This window comes from Phragmites australis, chromosome 7 (genome assembly GCF_958298935.1).
Source record: "Phragmites australis chromosome 7, lpPhrAust1.1, whole genome shotgun sequence".
NCBI lineage: Eukaryota > Viridiplantae > Streptophyta > Magnoliopsida > Poales > Poaceae > Phragmites > Phragmites australis.
In genome coordinates this window covers 1498008-1514295 of record NC_084927.1, presented here as the reverse complement: position 1 = coordinate 1514295, position 16288 = coordinate 1498008, and the positions used below count along the sequence as shown (strand labels likewise).

The 16288-nt window shown below is 40.9% G+C and overlaps 1 protein-coding gene across 1 annotated transcript; it reads right to left on the bottom strand.

The window, feature by feature from the left end:
- Positions 1–7926: 7926 nt before the first annotated feature.
- On the bottom strand, positions 7927–16014 carry LOC133923843 (subtilisin-like protease SBT3.5). Its single transcript, XM_062369119.1, has 10 exons — positions 15868–16014; positions 15554–15645; positions 14848–14945; positions 14597–14752; positions 12766–13388; positions 12243–12313; positions 11192–11440; positions 10625–10751; positions 8753–8951; positions 7927–8616 (listed from the first exon to the last, which is right to left on the bottom strand). Exons 1-10 carry the CDS (start codon positions 15988–15990, stop codon positions 8066–8068), a joined length of 2289 nt encoding a protein of 762 aa, XP_062225103.1. The 5' UTR covers positions 15991–16014; the 3' UTR covers positions 7927–8065.
- Positions 16015–16288: the final 274 nt, after the last annotated feature.

Sequence of the window (16288 nt, the reverse complement as noted above, 5' to 3'; positions counted from 1 at the left end):
TGTAACACCAAAATCTAAAACCTGGATAAACATGCTTCTCACACATTATGCTCCTACTACCCACCCTAAAAATGGATGCCGATGAGAGGTGGATCCAGGAAAAATACTAGTCGTCGGGGTCACAGTAAGCAGATGTCCATTGCTTGCAGTTGTTGTCGGTTGTTCCATTTTTTTTTTTTTTGTCAGCAAATGTCTGTTATTTTTTCCCATGGTTTTATTTTTCATTTTTTTGTACCTTTGGATGAGACTCTTTTTACTTAATTGAATATGTCATGCTGCTCTGTTGCGCATCCAAAAAAAGGAAAATAAAATGAAAAGCAAAAAAGAAGAAAATATAATCGAAACTAATAAGTAAACTAAAAGAAGAGCCCAAAAACCTCCTTCACTGGCCTTGTTCATCTGAACTTAGTCCAAGAAAAATAGCCCAACGACAGTCATAGCAATTCTGTGTGGCCCAATACGGAGCTGGCTCGTATACGTGAGATAGCTGCTTAGCCTGTGACCAAATTGATCACTAGGACGCATTTTTCTTTTCCAACTTGGGAATCCCCGTTTCCAGTCATTCAATCTTCCTTTTTTGCGAGGGTTTACATTCATTCAAATGGAACATAAGTGTGACCAGATATGCTCATGAGAAACTAGGTGGTGATAAATCAAACCATTTTACTCCTTAACATAAACCAATGGGTTCGGTTTGGAAGGTCTCTCGATATTTTCTCGAAAAAGAAAAGTCTGTTGCTATTTCACTCAAACCAAACACCATAGAAGAAATTTCTTTTATAATACTTGTAACTCGTGTGTTGGAGTAGTAAAAGCTCCCCGTGCATATATCGCCCGCAAAGTAGCTTGAATACCCGAAGTAGAGCTCCAAGAAAAATAGACAGACGCATTCACTGTACCCCCTGTAAACTCGGAGTTAGACGGTCTTCGACATCTCATTCCTCGAAGCAAGCACGCGTTGTATCCCAGAGTTTGTTGTACGCAAAAAAATGTGTATTTTAGATCGTTTCCTGTTCTAGTTTCACTTCAACAGGATCTTTCGGATCAGTTGTAGTGATAGCGGGTGCACTTATACTATAGCTTCTTCGAAGCGATGGCTAAGGAGATGGACTTCTTTTAGGAGATGGTTGAGGAGAGGGAGATCTTTGAGGCGACGGCAGCCCGGGGTGTCGTGGAGAGTAAAGGTTCTCGGTATCTATCCCTGATGGAAACACTATGTAGACTTTCTCCCACGCGATAAATGTGTGCTCGTTCTCTTTATAATGTTCGTCCCCTTCTCTACGGGGTAGTCCACCCCAACATAATGATACTATGGGAGCCGCGGGGATAAGCCACATCGGAAGCCACCTTGATGGTAATATTTCTAGCACCAATGTGTAGTTCACACGGTGTCCGTGCTGTGATGAGGTCCACGGGATAAGTGATGGGGTCAGCTCCTGGAACTCCCGTGGACGCACAGCTACTCCGACGACCACCGGGGATGGAGTGCGCAACATTAGGAGATGTTACCGGTCATTTGTGTTCGCTTACAATGGCGCTCCGTTGACGCATGAGGGCTTATTGTACTACTTGTGTTATATTTTCTTCTGTATGTTATCTCTCCTTTTGTAGCGCTTGTTCAAGTATTTCTATCATCCTAGCTTGTTGTGTCTCTCGTTCTGCTTGGGATCCCTTTCGACTCTTGTAACTATCGATGTTGCCTGGGAATTCATATTTCCAACCCATCACCCCAATACCTCGTGTGCGACCGCCGTGCTCCTTGTTTCCCAGTGCTCGTCCCTATCCTTGTCTAACTTGAAAGAGCCTTATGCAGACTGCTCGTGAGCTTCCGTAAGCTTTTTTGCAAGAGTTTGCATCACTTACTGATCTTTGAAAGTCATAAAGCATAAGCTTTCATCATACAAGTAAGAAGCACCCCTCCCAAGAAGTAAGCGCGTCGATCATTCGCTCCAGCCCTCCGTCTCAGGCGTGACACCTCTCTCTCGCAGTTTATCTAGCTGTTGTTGCCACTGCCTTTCTGCTGACTTTGTGAGGGTAGAGGTTCTTCTTAAAGTTTACTTTGTTCACCTCACTCAACATCTATGCTTCTTCTGACAACTTGTACTCTGCAAATACTTACCAATGATCTTTTAGTTGCGGCTATTTGTTGAAATCTGGCGTTGTACCTTTCTGCATATAGGTTCTGTTCAGTGTGCCCTTCCAATTCTTAAATGAAAGGTCCATAATCATTAGCGCTTTACGCTTAACTACATCCATATCTGTCTCTACAGGAAACTCGAACCTCTCTAATATCTTGGGCCGCAGGATGTCGTTCTTGATTGAATTAGGAACCACGTGCGGATCACCTTGTTTGCCAGTCCGCAATCTGTAGCTGATGGGCACGTGATCCTTAGTAGCTATCCCACAGACTGACTTGTATGGCCCCAGAACTCTCTCTGGTGCAGTTGGCTCCCTTGCTAGTGAGACCTCCGTGATCACAAATCGTCCCGTAAGCATCTTCGAGGGACCTCGGGCACGATGCCGCTCCTGGGATTGCTTATTGTCGTGACCCTCAGGAGCATCAAGCATCTGTGCATAAGCGAAAAAAATATTAAGAACCTATACGATAATATGTTGAACAAATGCATTCTTCTACTTATGAATTACTTCATCGCCTCCACAGGCGTCTGTTTGGTCCAGATTGAGGTAGTGGCTTGGGCTACCTTCTTCAATATTTTACGGCGGCACTACAACTCCTTCTAGCACCTAGGCCGGATCAGTGGTTGGTGGTGCCATCCCTTTCTGGAAGTTCTGTATACGATGACGACGGGCGGTTGAGTATTCTACATATAGAGAGATGATGAAGGAGGGAGATAGAGATAAAACCAACAAGGGAGGGAGAGAGGCTGTCGAAAGAGAGATAACATGAAGGAGTCGATAGATAGAATGCATACATATATAATATTGTAATTGAGTACATTATGACCACATTTAACAAAAAGAAGTCACATCTTACGTAGCAAAATAGGCATAAATATGCACAAAGGTACTGACAAGTGACACATTGATCTTACAAGTCACATCATCTTACATAGCAAAATAATGATTACAATAGGAACTAGAATTACAACATATTTACACATGAAATCAAATTCTCCTTATTTTTAAAGGTAGACAATTTTAGTTCGGCATGTATATCTTGACTGTTGTATGCTGCAAAACCTTCCTGTTTGGACTTGTGTAATAAGCATCTCAGTCGAGCTTTGCATTCATATGTATGGTCTTCAATTTCATCATTTGCAAAAAGAAAAATAAGTATGAAAATAGTGTAATTTTTAATACAACACATAACAGGAGTAAAAAAGAAATACGGTCTCAGTGTACAGAAAGAATTGAATAGTAGGTGTATAAAAGTGCTCTCAGAAAATAAATAATAATTGGCCCCAAGACAATCAAGGTTCTGCCCCCTAATTGTTCTATTGAGTACATCAATGACTAGAAAATTTACTAAGTTCTCATCTAGTTATTTACAGAATTCTCAAAAATCACACAATATCATCATGGACAGTGCTGTTGTACCAAATCAGAGAGCACAGATTCTGAAAAGGACAAGCAATTTCTTGCCAAGACAGAAATAGAGACTGAACAACAGGATTCAAACAAGTAATGATATAACAAAAAGGATGAACTAACTTCTTTATCCAAAATCTGATATGCTAATCAATCTCTGAACTTACAGCAGAATACCATCCAGAGATCAAATTATGATAGGTAGCCCACTGCAGAGATAAGACAAGAAATATGTCTCGGTATACAAGTATAGACCAGCAAGAATCATCAAAAAGTCTCACCAGGGGCTAAAACAAATATCAGACAATTAAAGAATCACATGTCTAAACTATTGTACTCATTAAATTGTCCAGTCTCAGTGTATCAATTCATCATCGAGCAAAAGGAATATGTACCAGTACTATCCAGAACAGAAGAGGGGAAATACTCACAAGCATCATTTGAATACACAGAAGGACTGAGGCAGCATCTATTCTTATCATTTGAATACACAAAAGGACCGAGGTAGCATATCTATTCTTATCTTTTGAACACACAAAAAGACCACAAGCAGCGTCTGTTCTTATCATTTGAACACACAAAAGGACCACTAGCAGCATCTGTTCTTATCATTTGAACACACAAAAGGACCGAGGCAGCATATCTGTTCTTATTATTTGAACACACAAAAGGATCACAAGCAGCATCTGTTCTTATCATTTTAACACACAAAAGGACCAACACACAAGCATCTGTTCTTAACATTTAAACACACAAGCAGCCAGCCATGAATCAGTACGAACTTGCGTTGAAACCCTAGGAATCGAAGGGGAGAAGGAGACGGAGGGGGAGCTGGGAGGCCTACTTCGACGTTGGGGTGGTTGTCCACGGTGATGACGGCGGTGGACGAGGGCACAGGGCACGATAGCGTGGGCTCCTCGGTATCGGGGTGCTCATCGGGGTGGAGGTGGCGGGCTCCTCTACGTCGGGGTGGTGGTCCTCGGCAACGGCGGCGGTGGACGAGGGCGCAGTGCACGGCAACATAGGCTCCTCGGCGTTGGGAAGGAGGCGGCGAGCTCCTCGGCATCAGGGTGGTGATCCTCGGCGACAGCGGCGGTGGACGACAGCACAGGGCACGGCAGCGCGGGCTCCTCGGTGTCGAGAGGTGATTCGGCGGAGGGCACATGCTAAGAAGGGGAAAATTTTCTAAGTGTCAGAGGGCGCAGGTGTCGAGCATTTTTATAGGGGAGGACTTTCACTGCCAGCTCAAGATGAAGACCATCAGTGAAAGGGGATCTTCACTACCGGCTCAATAGGACAACCGGCAGTGAAACATATTTCACTGTCGGCCCAAGAAGTCCACTAGAAGTGAAACAACTTTCACTGCCGGTCGAATATGTTTATCGGCAGTGAAACCCCTTTCACTGCAGATCTGGGGTGCAAAAAATTTGTTTTAGCTGCGCGTGTACGCCCGCCGAGACTCGAACCCACAACCTGCCCCAAGTAAGACCGAACAATTAAACCGCTGTGCTACTCAAGTGTTTTCGAATTAGTTTGTACTATCTATGTTTGTTAACATTTCGTTGACCTAAAATCCTAATGCAAAAAAATTATTCAATTTTCTAATTCAATAAAAAAAATTAAAATAATTATGTTCATACCTAAGTTTCTATATTAGGGCTTGCTATATATCTTAATTTCATCAATAAAATTTTTAAATCATTAAAAATAGAAAATAAATACACTCATAACTATAGCTAATGTAAATCATGTAATATGCAAATAGCAATATGCTAGTGCTATTGTTAATTCATTAAAAATAAAAAATAGTAATACATAGCAATAGTGCTTGTGCTATTGCTAATTCATTAAAAATCAAAAATCAATATGCTCAGTAATAAAGACATCTTCCACCATAAACTATAAATTGAAGTTTCCATAACATAAGTGAGGTATAATTACATCTAAAATAAATTCATACATAGTAATTAATATAATTTAGCTACTTTATCTTAATGATTCGCCCTTCATTATGATCACGGCGTACATATGGAGGTTTGTCGGTGTCTTCCATGGGACCTAGGTCGACGTCCTCTCCGAAAGGAGGTAGCGCGCCGAATTGATTGTAGTCTTCCTCATCAACAACATTGTTCATTCCGATAATCCTTCTTTTTTTCCTTGAAGAACCACGTGACACTCCGCCTTGTTAACCAGGTCCGATGAGTTTTTGTTGGTGCCATCCCTAGAAATTTTATTTATTATTCAACCCTTACATACATGATATACATATAGTGATAAGTTATCAAAATTAAACAGCACATTCACCATCGGGATCAACCTCATGACACTCCGCGACGTTTTTCTCTAAAGAGCGATAAAGTGCATCGAAATGAGAATGAATGAAATATCATGAGATGTGATCCAAACGACATGAAATATGGTAGAGATATAGTGCATGAGGTTATGAATGCAATAGAGGAAGAATCACATGAATTGGAGTTCATTTGCCCACTTAATTAACCAAATCACATGCTTGCTGTTTTTAAATCCAAAATTATATGAGGTAGTTCAAACAAACTCACATGAGAGAAGTACTCAATATGAAAAAAGGTATTTTTACTGTGTAAGATATACAAAGAGAAGACCTAAAAAAATAGTTTCACATTTTATGATTTTTATTAATTTCTGTAGAAATTAATCAAGTTTAAAAGGCTTAATCAAGATTAACAAAGAATTAGTGCTAAACAAGAATTTCATGCTTGAAATATATATTTCCTATACAGAGCATGACAAAATAAGATTAACAAAGTTGGATCGACCAATTTTGGATATTTCAAGATTTAATTATGGATTAACAAGTTACAACATATTTAATGAAATTGAGGTATTTCGGTGGACATTTCATGCATGCATGTATTTTTATCATGTAGATCATGAAAAAAACTAACAAACTTGGTTTCATATTTTTCTGGGCTCTAGATATTTTTCTACAAATTATAGATTATTTCAGCCGATTTATTAATACAACTAATTGGCATTTTCTGGATTTTCCAACTTTGATCGGTTGCCGGCGGCGAACGGCGGCGGAGCTTGGCCGGGGAGGGGTACCAAAATGCTCAACGCACTGTGGCGAACTCGTTTGAGGGGTCGGCGGCAAGCACGGCTAGCGGCGACCATGGCGGGCGGCGGAGCTAGGCTAACGGTGGTGGCGTGCTGCAGAGGGAGAGAGTGGAAGGGAAGGGAGCGATGAGGTTCCTTGGACCACGGTGAAGCTCACCGTGCGTTCGGCTCGAGCAGAGGCGGCTCACGGCCTAAAGTTCGTCGGCGAGGTGGGTGAGCTTGCGGTGGTGGCCGGCGGAGCACTGGGCCGACGACAGGCTACGATCGAACTAGCGCACGCAAAAGATTGGGTATGGCACTATGAAGAGAACCAAGTAATGGAATTGGGCGGAGAGGGCTCGGAAGCGGTGATGCGTCCGTGAGGGCGATGAAGGTCGCCGGGGACGGTGCTGTGCTCGGGCTTGGCGAAGGGCCACTGTTTTATACTGTACACATCACTGCTAGCTCATCCCACCAGCCGACAGTGATGTCCATCTATCATTGCCGGTTGGTGGTTTAAGCCGGTAGTGAGACGGCTAGGCATCACTGCCAGCTCAAGCCATCAGTCGGCAATGATTCCCCTTATCACTGCCGGTTCATAAGCCATGATGATTTGTTCTTCCCGCGTGGCCTACGAATCGACAATTATGCCCTATCACTGCCGACCCGTAAGGAACAGGTATTGATGGGTCGGCATATAAGTCTGGTTCTGTAGTAGTGATTGCAATGACAGAATTAATTCAACAGACTTTATTGCGCTGTCAAATCCTTCCTATCGCATCTTTTACATGCCGGCAGCTTACATGGAGCACTCCAATAACACATAACAGCATATATATGTCGACATAATATCAAGGAAGATCCATAAGAGGGGATTTTGTACTGGGGTTAAACTTATGAGGTGGTAAATGCAGCTATTTTTTTGTACGGGGTATTTGCAACTCCGATTGACCTTTAGGGGGTATTTGCAATTTCCCCTTAAATATATCATTTCTATTTTCTATGGTAAAATTTTAGCAAAAACATCACAAACAACATTTTATACAAATCAGAATGTTTTTCCGCAGCCAGTCACCGCACACGGTTCTAACCATGGTAAACAAGCCCTACATTCTTCCAAGACTACTCCTTATCGAACTTAGCTTTCAGTGGCTTAAAATTCCAAGGAGTCAGGTCAGATAAGGTGAGGTGGTCTGCGATTCATATAAGAAGAGATTACAACACTGGCGAAAACCTCCAAGGAGATGACACCATAAAAAATGTAACTTTGTTTCCATTTTAATAAATAAAAGTCAAAGATGTCGTGGGAGTTATTTTAACCCATGTAAGGTGTTATTGCTCCAAATTTATTTACGTAGTAAGAACCATAAACGGCCATGATGTTACACGACATTACAGTGACAAGACAATCTCAATTGCTTACATGAACAAGTATGGTTTAGAAGACAGTGGAATAGGAGTTTTGGATTACAACACGAACTGCAATTGGGATACGGACCCAATGGCTGCCTCCGTCATGCCACACCAGATTACCAAATGAGTAATCACCATGGATCTTGCGTGTCGCCTTGAATGTTACCTTGAAAGACCGTGACATCTTCTTACCGAACACTAACATTGGAGGTTCGACCGACATATCCACGCCAGTAGGAGGCTCAAAAAGGGCTTTATACACTGCATCAGGTTGGCCCACGTTGGTGACCGTCCTTGATACTGTTTCTGATGTCTTGAGATTCGGAATCGTAATCGATGGAAGATTTAAGTCCATTAATGATCTTTCGATTGTTGGGCAACTACTATCTATAATATCTGACCCACCCGTGCAATTGAACAACTTTTGGTAATCTGAAGGGTCGATGTCGTATATGAGCCCCGGATCACTTGCCTGAACTGGATTAACAAACCCAGCTCCGTAATCAAAAGGATCCGCAATCTTTGTGGGGGTTCCATCAGCTAGCAGTGGAAGCCCATTGTTGTCCGTGACAAGTGCTACATGAAAATTTAAAAAATCTTAATTTTCACATCTGAGAAAAAAATAATAATGTTGAAAATGTTCTTCCATGTTTGTCGAAGGACTTGATAGTCTAGTCTAGCAATTTATGGAGTATATTAGTTGTATACATACCAGTAGTCATGAGTGCCGATTTGAGAGCAGCAGGTGACCAGTCTGGATGGAGTGACTTGAGTAGAGCCACAATGCCTGATACATGAGGGCATGACATTGATGTGCCTGAATTTAAGTAGTAGGAGGCCCCAAATTCCTTGTAACTACCAAGCTGCGCTGCTGCTGCTAGAATGTTCACCCCTGGTGCAGCGATATCAGGCTGTCGAAAGTGCAATTTGTATATACAGTGTTAGATATGTCAATAGAAGTTGACCTAGCAAAGAAACATAACTCTAGTATTGATGTGCTTCTATGTTAGTCCATTAATGAGATTAAACACTATTTTCTTAAATCAAAACAAGGCTATAGTACCAGAACTGCTATAAATTGTGATTAATTAATCTTTTATTTGAAATGGCACGGTACGAGCTAACCATCCATGCAAAACCCGACCATAGTATGATTTACATTCATATGAAGTGGATCGTGTATCTACCACTACTTATCATTACATCAAAAGCAGTACTCGCTCCCTCATTTCTTGTTTCATCTTTTAAGAGTAAGAAAGTGTTCTTAATTTATTTGATATTTATTAGGATTTCAGGAAGAGACATAACTAAATCTCCCTTTAGCAGATGGCAAAATGTACAAGACTAAATTTAGCAGATGGCAAAATGAACAAGACTAAATTAGTGCCCTACCTCATTTAGCAGATGGCAAAATGTACAAGACTAAATTCATTTGTCCATTTGTCGCTAAATTGATTTTGTGGAAGCAAGAAACATAACTTCTTAGGGTTATGTGGTCATCTCATGCTTTTCTTAACTCATGTGGAAAGAGCTGAAACATCAAATAGAGAAGAATGGAGAAGATACTACTTCTATTTTTTTTTTCTTTGCTTCAGTAAAATGTGTTTGTTAGACTCCAATATCTGTCCATAATCTACAAACCACTGCTAAAGTTTTGGAAGGTCATCTTACTCCTATTTCATGTCTATTAAATTGCATATCATCACGGAGACAATTTTTTAATGGGCAAGCTCTTCTTTTATGGGGCATTTGCAAATACCTCCCTGGTTTTTTATTTTTTGCAAGGATACCACTCGAATGACAGTTTTAATAGCATTTTTGTAATTTTCTAATGGCAAGTTTGCAATAACGGTTCAAGTAGTGGTTTCTTTGCAATTGTCCCTTCTTTTATCATTCAGCTTTGAGGCAAAGTATGTTTTAGAACTTTCACTGAAATGAAATATCACTCTGAGATGTTCAGAATTTAAACAGAAGATCAAAAAAGAAAGAGTGTGGAACAACTAAAGTGCAATAGAACGAAAGGAAATACATTAGTTGATTTCACTGAAGTGGACCTTCCCAAGAAAGGGAATTGGACCCAATCCTGAAGTCCAAGAGCAAGTAGGTACATATCTCTTCATCTTTTGTCGTCATGGACAAGATACAACAGCAAACTCATGCGACATAGGAACAAACTTGAACAATACACTATGAAGGATTCTAATATTATGGAATATCAATTTTTTTTGACATACCAGTAACCAAACATTGCATGAAGAAATTTAAATGTAAGGTAACTGAATAATGTTGAATCAATTAACAAGCTTCCTGAGTCATTGAATAATGTAAGATAATTGATGTGCACCTAATATTGGATCCTGCTTCTCAATATCATAAACTTAAATAGAGTTAACATTAATTCATAAAAAGCCTATCAAAGAACCATTAAAAGTTTTAAGCATGACATGAATAGTACCATAAATGAACTTCATGTGACACCGTATCTAAAGCACGTCTATTGAGCATACATGTCAATCTAGTAGATGGTGTGTGGATTCAACTAGGAAAAAAAGAAAGGAGGCAATGGTAAACACAAGTTAGATACCTTGAGCACCCCAGGGTAGAGTGGACTTGGCCCTCGAGATGAGAAAGCTGCCACCTTTGGAGCAGGAACTCCACTTCCAATCACTGTTTGAGTCAAAGATACTTTCGCTTCTGAGCTTTGACTCGTGCTGTTAGATTATGAGAAAAAAAAAGTTTAAAATCAGTATAAAAGTAGAAAATGTTTTATAGAGCACCTGTATACACAGTTTTTTGTACAAAATGTGTATGAACTTTCCTATGAACAGTTTGAGGACTCCCAAAAGGGTAACTTGGAAAGTGAAGGGGGTAACTAATTACTCTGTCCCCAACCATTCTCAACACTAACTCACGCTCCCTGCTTTTTGGAACACTGCCTCTTTCCTTAACCTTGTCATCCACAGCAGATGCGGTGCTGGGCATAGAGGAGGAGGAGGAGGGAAGGAGGGAGGGAAGGGGTAGGAGTAGGAAGAGACAAATGATCGACAATGATGGGTATGGGATGTAAAGTATTTGATGGAATGTCTCAACACAACCATAGATCAATAGTGCCATCTTTAAGTTTGTACGAGATGTCTGAATCCATATGCACCTGTAGTATTGGTATATCTGGTAGGAGATCTCTCTACTGGTAGCGACACACGGAATGCCCATGGCAATAGCTCCACAAATATCAAGAAGGTCCGTGCTATGCTGGGTGTATATGAAAGCTCGTCCACCATTAAGCCTCACTGATAATGCCACTTGAACCAATTTTTCCACAGGCAAAATGTTATTGGTTGTAAAGCAAAGAACAATCTTCCCTTTTATGGCTGTAGTGTTCACTTGAGTCTCGTTACACCTGCAGAAATGTGCTACTGTAATTAGAACGCAATAGGAGAAGGTAGCATTCACATGAGTTACATGAGGCTACCATTTAGTTTATGTGCAATACTTGGCATGTCAATGGATTTGGCTAGTTTTGCACAGATTTTGACCAAAAGATGAGCAAGAAAACTTCAAATACCGATGACACTATAAAATTAGGGAAATTCAGACCCTAGGTAGAAAAAACTATTTTCCCTAACAAACATTTGGCCGTGAATTGCTTTTGACTGTTTGTTAACTAGATAAAACATGTCCACATTGTCCTTCAGAATGCAGAGATTTCTTACATAGCACACAGTTATTTTCCATTACATACTAGTGTTTTCCTCTAAAAGATTGTTTAGAATCCATTCTTTAGGATTTTTGACCCATGGTAATGCAAAAAGTACAAAAGGAAAAAAAAAACACTTTGTGCACCTTTTACATGTGACCATGGGACCAACAGTCAATGTAATGGACAGAGTTTTTTTTTTAATTTCTACTTTCCTTAGTGGTATGACCTTTTCGATTCTTTTATTCTATCCTTATAATAAATGATTTTATAGTGTCCTACAAAACAATCATAATATGACACTATAACCTCAATTAAAAAAGTTATTTTCATTCATGAAACTAGTGCATCTCTAGGCATCGTTGACGATCCCAAGCATCAGACAAATTGGCTGACAGAAAAGGTTCCTGTATCGAGCAGAAAACAGGTGGGTGATTTCACGACTTCGAAAGATAAACTATGTGGTTATGCAAATTGAAGAGTGTATTGTAAGTTGTAACCATACATGTTGTTCAAGTAGAGCTCCAGCTTGTGAAACCTATTTGCCTCTTTCACATCCGTGAACAAAGATTGTCCCTGCAACCATTGCAAAAATCCCAGAAAAAAAATAGTAACTAACAAACTCCAAGATGCCACTTGAATACAAATTTTGAGTTACATGAGTGAGCATAATTTATACAAACTGAAATATGAGGGTTGATTTGCCATGGAAAAATACGAACTATTCTGGACATAAATCTCTCTGTAGGTAGACAATAAGTTTACTTGTTAAGAAAACTTGCACATAAATCAAGCAAATCTCATGGGGTGATCCTTTCAACGGCGATATCTCTCTAGGTCTAGGCCTAGAGAGATATTTTACATAGTAGTAATTATTATGGAATGCCACCTTCCATAGATATTTCTCTAGGTCTAGGCCTGTATTTTTAAGGGGCGGCAAATCTATTTGAAGGATCGATATACAAAATTCCCTCTTTGCAGTAATATAGTGCATAGATAACAGAATAACCAGACAAACAGAATCATACCACAAGCTTCTGGCCACTTCCAAGAGTGATGGTTGTGGGGAATAGCCGATCAGTTGTGGTTGCTGCAACAGTGAGAAGCCATGGTGCCATATTTTGCACTGTCTCAGCAGACGGCCCAGAATTTCCCGCTGAGTACACAACCGGTATTCCCTTTGCAATGGCATGCAATGTGGCTGGCATAAATAAAGGACCTGCCATGGAGAGAGATAGGACATCGACCCCATCATGGATTGCGTCATCTATTGCTTTGGCAATGGCTGCCTCACTGCAGATGAGTTGGCCTGACCAAATGCCCCAGCAGGCCTTGTAAACTGCAATACGGGCACGGGGGGCGCCACCTCTCGCAGCCCCGGGCGCCAGCCCATGTAAGCTAACATTGTGCACAAGATTTCCTGCAGCCGTCGATGCGACATGGCTGCCATGGCCGTTAGCATCTCGGGGTGACAAGAACTCGTCACTGAGTTGAGTCTTATCCACATCATCGGCATACCATCGTGCACCAATAATCTTGCCATTGCAATTCTTGGGGCCAAAGGAGTCACCGCTCTGGCAGATTCCCTTCCATTTTGGAGGTGGGGGTCCATATCGATCATCCTCAAAGCTCAACGATTCTGGCCAAATGCCTACAAGGTGGTAATGTCAATTTTCACATTGCACAAGCTGGACCACCACAAAAAAAATATATAGATTTTACCAAGGTAGTCTAGATCACTTGAGTTTATAAAGAAAAGTTGCAGAATCTAATTTCATAAATTGGCGTGAGTGAACTGCTTCATTGCATATAAGTATACAACACATAATTTATTAGTTTGAATACTGCATATGGACATGTACAACGAATACACCGAGTAGTTTTCATGTTCAAATAACCAATATATAAAAGAATAGCTCGTATGAGCCTCACTCAGTTAACAGGAAACCTGCTGGTGCTAGCTAACACATAATTAACCCAACTAGAGTTTGGCATATAGAACTGAAAGCCAATAATTGGCAAACAATTACCCCCGAAAAAAGCAATAATCTGCAAGAAAAAATGTTGATGCGAACCAGGAAAGACAAGAACCGTGCTTTTAATGCATAAAAATAACTCACGATAATAGAGCTCAGAAATCAGAATTCCCTAGCAAAACTGCAAAAGTGAGACTGGCTCCTTCCTGAGAAGACCAGAGCAGGAGAAAGGCCCCGAGATGCGCCTTGCGTGCACAAGAGGGAAAGAACAAGATCCGTCCGCTGCAGCCTCAAGATCGCCGGAGTGAGGACGACCGCCGGCGTCTGGCAAGGTCAAGCTCTAGGACACTGCCGGTGGCGGAGGAAGGAAGGGGAGTAATGGAGCAGATGGTTTCTTTCTCGGAAAAGAATTGCAGGAGCGCACTGGTTATTATCAGGAATTTATAAAAACGCCCTGTTTGTAAAATTTCAGATCTATATTTTCTTGGGAATAAACATAAATCCGATAACTCATTTTGGGCCATTAAGGCTGGGTTCGGCATTCCTTTTAACTGTTTTAGTGTTTGGCTAACTGTTTTTCTTTTAATTCAAGTTCGTGGGTGAGCAGTGAATGAGGGGATTTTGGTTATCACAACCAGAATATCATCCCCACGTAGATGCAAGTGGCCGGTCCTCAAGCTTGAGGGCGGTTGCATCCAGGTAAATTTTAGGTCAACCACTGTGATGCATATGGGAGAATCTTAAGGTCACTATTTTTTTTTGGTTCTCGAAAAAAAAGGGCACCTTTTGACTTAAGGCCTAAACTTTTTACACAATAGGGGAGCCCTAAGGAGACCTAGAAAATAGGAAAAGGTGCCCATAAAAAGGTGCATTTTGCATTAACCTGAGTCAATGATGCCGATGATGATATCATCCCCCATTTTGGCATTCGCCAGCAGTCCGTTTGGTTGGTTGTAGGGCAGTCCCATGAAATCCCAGCTGCGAGTAGTATGCGTGTTATGCATTTGGTTTATCCTCACGCTCACCACGCCAGGTAGCCCTGAGGGTAAGAGAAAGATAATTCATTGTTTTGTTTTTCTTTTCGCTTATGAGTTGTGATTCGTGTAGTGTAAATATGTAATATGCGCAAGTTACCTCTGATTTTCGTCGCGTGTGATTCAGTGAGCATTGCAGAAAAGCCAGAGAATCCATGCTTGTAACTGTAGATGATTGACTCGGCAGCAGCTTCCTTGCTTTGAAACAGGAAAAAGAAAGCGATTTTTTTTTCAGTTTAATTTGGATCATGCTGTGCAAGATTGCGTAGACAACAGTTGGGCCATTTTATTTTAACAATTATTAGGGCCTGTTTATTTAAATCATATTAGACCCAGGGAAAGGGAAGACAGAAAAGTAGGAACACACACAGGGGAACAGTGTGAACGGAGTTGCAAATAGAAAAAAAAATCAGAAACAGTTTCTGATAAAAATATTAGAAACTACAATTACTCCCCTCCATGCTAAGATTATGATTTGTCTTCAATATAATTGATGTCCATCTAATATTACATACTCCCATGTGACCACAAGCTTTAGGAGTACTAAAGCTAACGCTGAAGATAAAACACCTTAGAGGTAGCCAAACCGTTTATTAGCTTGATTAAGAATGAGTTGTTCTGGTTAATATTTGAAACCATGGAAGCACAATTTCCTCCTCTCTGATCTCCCATGTGATGAAATCAGCTTGACAACTTTTCCGTTTGTTGGTCCAATAATATACCGAAATTCTATCAATTCCAGGCTAGCTCTGTCGTTGCTGAACCGAAGAATGGAGGAAGAAGAGTAAACACTAGCCAATTTTTACCTCCCGAGAACTGACGCCAGAAAGTCATGGTGCGAGGCAGTGACAAGATCAGCGTCTTCATGTTGTCTCTCCCCAAGGTAGACGATGTGCAACTGCAAACAATTGGGACGTACTGGTGACCGGTTAGCTCAATTCTAATTAAGCACACATGATATAACATCACCCAGGGTATCCGCAAGATAAATGGAAATTAGGACGTTCATACTCATACTAACAGTTGTACGCGAAGCGTTTCCATAAGAAATAATATATCCTTCTAGTTTCTAATGTCTTTATGACAGGAAAATAATGTGCTAAAACCATTCAATTATCACCTTTTTCGCTTCCTCCGCTGAAACTTGAGACGAAGCAGCGAAACCACCGAGACATTGCAAAGCCAAAAGCGTGGCAAAGATCAAGGTGCACATAAACGGAGGAGCTCTCTCGACCAACACCATGTTATGAGTCGTGTTGCTGCTGCTGTTGGTAAGTTCGATTTGCGCCTGCAGGCAGGTGCCCTTTATTTATACCCAGATAACGACATCGAACAATCAGTCAGGACCCGCTTTACGTGTTTGAATATGCTGCAGCAAATTGAGCAGCGGCATCGTCACGGCCACCATTGCAGGACCAGATGACAGTCAACGGTTGAACGTAGCGATCTGTGACTGTTGAACGTGGCAAAGACTATTCTAAATCATATTTCCTTTATTTCGTTACCTTCTCGATTCCCTTCTTCTTTTTCATTCCCTTTAT